The sequence below is a fragment of the Fonticula alba genome, assembly GCF_000388065.1.
Source record: "Fonticula alba strain ATCC 38817 unplaced genomic scaffold supercont2.3, whole genome shotgun sequence".
Lineage (NCBI taxonomy): Eukaryota > Rotosphaerida > Fonticulaceae > Fonticula > Fonticula alba.
In genome coordinates this window covers 2895975-2902428 of record NW_009242973.1, presented here as the reverse complement: position 1 = coordinate 2902428, position 6454 = coordinate 2895975, and the positions used below count along the sequence as shown (strand labels likewise).

The window sequence follows — 6454 nt, the reverse complement described above, 5'->3', positions numbered from 1 at the left end:
CGCGCGCGCGCGTGTGTGTGTGTGTGTGTATCTGGATAAGGGCCTCCCTGGGGCGCTGCGCCTGACGCCAGGCCAAAAATTGCCCGCCATCTGCCCTTGCCCCCGCGACGGGCCGGTCCCGCCCCCGGGCGCGTTGGCTCTCACAAGAGCCGAGCCCCTGCTAGTTCCCCCCCGCCGCCGCCCCCTCCCGCGAGACGGCCGGCTGCTGCGCCCGGCAGGCGCCGCCGTCTACGGGCTCTCCCTGGCAGGGGCGCGGGCTGTCCCCGGCCATGCGTTGGGACTTGGCTTACCGAGTGATCGGGCATGACCTCTCTCCATGTGAGGGGGGCGTCCATGACCTGCCGCGCGGCAGATCTCGAGCACCGGCGAGGGGGGGAGGCTTTTTTCGGGGGCAACAGTGTCAGTCCTTCCCGGGGGGCCAGCCCCCGTGTGCCAGTCACCTCCCTCCCTCCTGCCCCTCCCTCCTGCCCCTCCGTGCCCCCCCCCCCCTCTTGACACGCAGCTCTCCGCCTCTTCCCGCTCCCCTCTCGGTTTCCCTCCCGTTGACTCGCTCACCCACTTGGCGCGGCCAGTCGCCAGTCGCCCCCAATAGGGTTGGGTGAGCTCCGGCCCCCGGGATTGCCCACCGGCAGGATGAGTTCTCCCCTGCTGGCGCTGTGTGTTTTCTGCGAGCAACATGGCCCCTCGATTGTGACCTGCACACAGTTGGCCTCCGCGCACGCGGTAGGAGAGCTGGCGGCCGCGGCCGCGGCCGCCGAGCTGTCCGGCGACCCTGGCGACCCGCCCGCCCGGAATCCATGCTCGTGGTGTGACCTCTTCCCACGCGATGTCCCCGTGCGCTTGCGCCTCGTCCCTCATGCGTCGTCTATGTGCCCGAACCCCTGCGCCACAAGCGCATTCCCATCCTCCCCTAACCCCCCCCCCCCTGCATCTCCCCCGGCCAGTTCCTTGCGTCTCCGGTTCCTGACGCCGGGCCCGAAGCCGGGGAGTACCTCCTCACCACGCCACGGGGACCGTTCGATGCGCGGCTCTACTCTTGCGTGCAGCACGCATGCGTGCGCAGGTGCGCCCGGGATCTTGCCCCGTTGGTGGATCTCAGTCCCTGCCTTCCCTGATTGTGCTCTTCCTCACCTCGGCGCAGTATGTGTCATGGCTTCCTGCCGGAGAACCGCGGCCTCTTCCTCTTTTCCGAGTCCCCCACCAACAGTGGCTTCACTTCGGCCGGCGGGCCGGGTCCCAGCGGCAGCGCGTCTTCCCTGGACTTGGGTCCCCTGTGGCTTCCGCCCTCGGGCTCTGGCCGTCCATCGCAACATGACAACTGCCCAGGCTGGGGCGGCCTTGCCTCCTGCGGCACGGCCCTGGCGTACCTCTTTTCCGTGCGGGATTTCTCGTGTCGTGGCCGAGTGCGCAAGTACTCGCTGATCCTGCTGTCCTCCGACCGGTCGCAAATCACACTTCACTCGGAGGAAATTGCAAGGTGTGTCTTGCCGCCGCCGCCGCCGCCGCTGCCCCCCCCCCCTCCCCCCCGTCAAGCGGGGAGCTAACCTTCTTGCCTGACGCTTTGGCCTCTCGATGCAGCAACCTCAAGGCCATCGCCTCGGATTTGTGCTTCCAGGCCGAGTCCCTCTTCCAGTTCGAGTACAAGCTGTCGGCCAAGTACCAGGTCGACTCGTCGGGAATCCACCCCCCCCGGGCGACCGGGACCATGCCCAGCCGCCTGGCCGGGCGTGATGGCTGGTGGAGCCTTGCACATCTAGTTGGTGTGGGCGGACACTTGCTGCTGGCATCGGCCGGGCGCGAGGCCGGGCGGCCGACCCCCGGTCCCGGCAGCCGTGCCATTGTGAGCGTGCGGTTCTGGCCCGGGGAGGCCGAGGCCCGGGCCTTGGCACACGACTCGCTGGTGGCCCTCCATGGGCAGCTTGCCATTGCGCTGGCCTCCTTCGAGCCGCCAAGCCAAGCCCCGCCGCCGGGGCCACGCCTACTCGGCAGCAGCCTGCCGGCCGGCACGTGTGCGTCGAGCCGCTGCCCACCGCCCTCCTGCCCCGCCTTGTGCCCCCCTTTGGGCCATCCTATGGTGACCAGCCGCCACTGACGGGATCTCCCCTGCTCCCTCCCCGTGGTGCATGAGACAGTCGAGGAGGAGGACGAGCTCGGATCGGCACATCCGGTCTTCGACTCGGTGCACATCTTTCGTCAGCTGCTCGGCGGCCAGGCACCCTTCATCCTGCTTCTGCACCATCTGTGCGTCGGAAACCAAGTCATCGTGCGCGGACCATGTCTCGGGATTACCCGCTCGGTGCTTCTACTTCTGGCGGTGCGTGTTGTCTGGCTGGTGCTTTTTTCTCCTTGCAATCTCTTTCCTCTTCTCCCCGTCCGCGGGTCCCCCTCGTCCGGCTAACCGCGTGCGTTTGTCGGCCCCCCCTCCCTCCCCTTTAGGAGCTCCTCCCCCCGGGGTGCATCCATCAGCGTGTCTTCAGCTCGGAGTATCTCCCCCCCTGGAGGGCGAATCTCCTTGGCCTGTCGCATGATGTGTCGCTCCCCCTGTCGGACCTTCAGCCCGGCACATATGCCATTGTCGGTGCGCGCTTTCCGTCTACCCTGCGGTGGTTTGGCCTGTCTCTGCTGCTCACCTCGGCTCGTGCCGCTTCTCTGGTCAGACATCCTGCCAACCAGCCTGTCCGGCGCGACGGTCGACGCGCTGCTGAGCCAGGGCGGCGCGTCGCCCACCGGCGCGCTCGGCATTGGCGGCCCGCGGCATCGAGTCGAAGACCTGTTTGCCCTGCGGCTGACGGCCGACGCGCCGCTTTGTGACAGTGGCCCGGCCGGCCCGGCCGCCCGGCCGGCCGAGACATCCAAGTCCACTCTCTGGTCGCTGTTCCTGCCTCTGACTTCCTCCTTGACTCTGGCCCCGGTGCCGGGTGGGCCGCTGCACCTGAACTCGGCCAAGCCGCCGCAGCGCCCCCCGCGGCCGACGCTCGAGGCGATGCACGCCAGGCCGGCCTTTTCGACCCCCCCGCAGGCGGTATCCTCCTTCGGTGCGTGCTGGCCCTTCCCTTGATGCGGTCGATTGTGGCTGTCTGCTTGCCGGCTTTGACAGTAGCAGCCGCGCTTCGTGGCCGAGCCGGGCCGGGGTCTGACACATCCGCCGCCACTGCAGCTCCCCCCAAAGCCCTGTCGCTGTTTTCCTATCGTGACGGCTACTCGCACTATGATCCGGCCCAAGCGAACAGCTATGCCCTGGGCCTGGCGGCCCTCCTGGACCTGACCTCCGAGGGGAATCTCTTTGAATTGCAGTTGCTCATTTTCAAGGAGGAATGGATGAAGTGCGTGGATGCCCCATCGCGCGCCCTGCCGCCGGCGGCCCTGCCTGGTCATTTACCCCGGACCGCTCTTGTCCCCCGCCACGCGCAGCCTGGCCAAGCTCTTCTTCACCTTCCTCCAGTCGGCCGTGGTCCTGCCCCAATCGCAAACCCCCACGGAGCTGCTGAATCTCCTCGCCGGGTATGGGCTCTCGGCTGATCGCCTCTCGCCGGACATCATCACCAACGTGGAGCTGGCCAACCCGGCCACCCGGGCACGGGCCTTCATCCGTTTGCTCGGCCTCAAGGCACCGAATGGCCCGCAGCAGCAGCAGCAGCAGCAGCAGCAGCACAAGCAACCCCCAGGGGGCAGTGCCGCCGGGGCCGCCTGGCAGACCACGAGCCTGCCCCCGGAGCCCGAGCCTCCGGCCAATTCGAGCACCGGTCCGGTGGTATCCAACAACCTCCCCTGCCAGGTGTGCAAGATTCGCTTCGCGGCCCGGTGCCGGGTCCCGTCCATGGCCTCGCCCATCCCGCTGCCGGGGTTCGCCGCCAAGGCCGCTCCTCTGCTGGCGGAAACCGGGACATCGCTCTCGCCTAGTGGGGCCTTTTCCCCGCCCGGCGTCCTTCCCAGTTGGCTGCGCTTCCGCACGTCACTGCCGCCGGCACAGCCGCCAGCGGCGCCTCCTGCCGCCCCCGCCATCCCGCTGTCCCCCCCTTCGGTGTCACTTTCGCGGAGTTCCTCCCTGGAGTCCTTCGTCATCATCGAAAGCGGGTCCATCAACTCCGAACCCAGGTCCGAGGGCCATGTCCCCTTGAGAGATCGGTCAGCCCCGTCGCTCGGCAGCGGCACCGCCCTCCAAGATGGGTGCGATTTTTCTGCGCGAGCTGCAGGGCCCTCGCAGCCATCGGCATCGGCATCGGCATCGGCATCGGCATCGGCATCGGCGTCAGCGGCGTCTGCTTCGGCGGGGCCACCGCTCCCGCCGCCGCCGCTGCCACCGCCGCCGCCACCCCTGGCCGACATTACTGTGGCCAGCACCGAGGGTGATATGACTTGGGGTCCGGCGGCGGCGGCGGCGGCGGCGGTGGCAGCTCCCCCGGCTCCGGCGCCCGCTGGCTCGCCCCGGCGTCCAGGTTGGCGCGTTTTCGGGTCCGACGATGAGGCTGTCCTGCTCTTCTTCATTCGTGGCCTGGATCCCCAGACCCGGGGCTCACTACGTGCTGGGCCTCCCGGTGGGGCGTATTTGCGCGGTGCCGCATCGGCCGCCCCGCCACCGGGGGGGCCCTCTGGTGGCCGGGCAACGCCGGCCGCACGATCGGCGCCACACAGGCCCCTCAGGCGTGAGAGCTGATTTCCGGCCCCGTGGGCTGCCAACCAATAGACCTGCCATTTCTTCCCGGGCCCCGATCGATGGTCGATCCTCGCCAGTGTGGTGTGCTCCGGGGGGGGGGGGGGGCCTGGTGTTCCCCCCGCCCAGTCCCCGCCCCCTTGGGCCTCGTGGGGGTGGGCCTTTTTTGCCGGGCTTCGTCCGTGCGTGACTCGTCTGCCCGGCTCTGGGGGGGGGGGGGCTGCGGAGTGGAGTATTTCCGCGAGTGCCATCCTCCTCGGGGGCCTGATGGGTATTCTGCCATTCCGCCCCCCCTCTCCTGCCCCGCCCCGCCCCCCCTCTCTGCGCTTCCTGCACCATCCCTTGCCCCCCCCCGGCGAATCATGTCCCCGACCTCCACATCAACAGCCGGGGTTCTGGCTGGCTCCTTCAGCTCCAAGCTCTTCCTGCGGCACTTGCGTACGGCCGAGCTCGGACGTCGTTTGCACTGGCTCAATGTCACGGAGTCCACCATGCGCGTGGGCCAGGACCTGTTGGACGAGGCGTTCCCCTTCCGGGCCCCGGGGCCGGGGGCGCCGCCCCCCGGGGGCGCCGCCGCCGTGGCCGGGCTCCTGATCGGGGCCGATTCGCAAACGGCCGGCGTCGCGCGCACGGCCGGCCGGAGCTGGGACTCCGCCGGGGCTGGCGCCACCGAGCCGGCTCTCCTGGCTCCCGGCAACCCGGACGCCGGCAGCCGGGGGAACCTCTATGTCACCCTGCTGCTGGTGGTCCCCCGGCCGGAGACACTGATGCAAATGCTCCCGGCCGCGGCGTCGGCGACGGTGCTGGCCGCGCGTGATGCGCTGCGCTCGGTCACCGGCTCGCCGGCCGGGCTCGGGACCACGGCCGATGGCTGGTCCGGCTCGCTGGAGCCGGTCCTCAAGTGGCCGAATGACGTGTGGATCGGCGGCCGCAAGTGCGCCGGCATGCTGGCCCGGTCGTCCATGCTCCCCAACGGCGCGGGCTTCGGTGTGATGATTGGCGTCGGCATCAATGTCAACAATGTGCCGGAGGTCATGTACGCTCGGGCTTGGCGTTTGGTGGCCGGCTCGGCGCGCCGTCGTCGGCCTTTCCTCCTTCCCCTGCACCTGCCCTGCCTGGCCTCCACCTCGGCCTCGGCCCCTGCTCTTGCATTCGCCTTTTTGCCCCTCCCCTGACTCCCCCCCCTGCCCCTCCTGGCCGGCCCCGGGCCTTGCGCCGTTACCGCTCTCGACCGGACGCATGTAGCTCTTCCCCTTCGGCCATGCGGGCATTTAGCTCGCGGCCGACCAGCCTGCGTGAGCAGGCCTTCCACGCACCGGGCTCCGGGGATTTCATCCCGCGCGAGCTGGTGCTGGCCTCCTTCCTCAACCACCTGGAGGACCTGCTGTCTCGGCCGATGGCCCATACCATCACCACCATGCAGGGGCTCGATTGTGCGGTCGGCCGTCGGCTGTTGATTTCCCCCTCCTACGTGCCGCACTCCAGCACCCCGGCGCCGGTGGCCGAGTCAGACCGTGGGGCCGGCGCCGCCGCCGGGCTCCTGCCGCCGGGGGCCTTCGAGGCCATTGGCATGTCCATTTCCCCGCTCGGCGAGCTGGTTGTGCGAAACACCGCCACCGGCCAGGTTACCACCCTTGCCTCCAGCGAGGAAATCAGCATCCGTCCGATGCCGGGAAGTGCCGCCTGAAGCCTCGGCATAGCTGCTTGCTTTTTGTTCGCCAGTTTGCCCGCCCGTGTGTGTGCGCCCGGTGTGCATGCGCACATGTTGGGGGTGGGGGGGGGGTGCTCGCTGATCCGCCCGGG

General features: G+C 69.4%; 2 protein-coding genes across 2 annotated transcripts; both read left to right on the top strand.

Moving 5' to 3' along the window:
* The first annotated feature begins 423 nt into the window (after positions 1-423).
* H696_02401 (hypothetical protein) lies at positions 424-4700 on the top strand. Its single transcript, XM_009496303.1, has 9 exons — positions 424-834; positions 945-1063; positions 1142-1477; positions 1579-2009; positions 2133-2314; positions 2437-2578; positions 2658-3035; positions 3158-3323; positions 3412-4700. Exons 1-9 carry the CDS (start codon positions 634-636, stop codon positions 4652-4654), a joined length of 3198 nt encoding a protein of 1065 aa, XP_009494578.1. The 5' UTR covers positions 424-633; the 3' UTR covers positions 4655-4700.
* Positions 4701-4944: 244 nt separating this feature from the next.
* H696_02400 (hypothetical protein) lies at positions 4945-6427 on the top strand. Its single transcript, XM_009496302.1, has 2 exons — positions 4945-5687; positions 5897-6427. Exons 1-2 carry the CDS (start codon positions 5014-5016, stop codon positions 6336-6338), a joined length of 1116 nt encoding a protein of 371 aa, XP_009494577.1. The 5' UTR covers positions 4945-5013; the 3' UTR covers positions 6339-6427.
* The last annotated feature ends 27 nt before the right edge of the window (positions 6428-6454 follow it).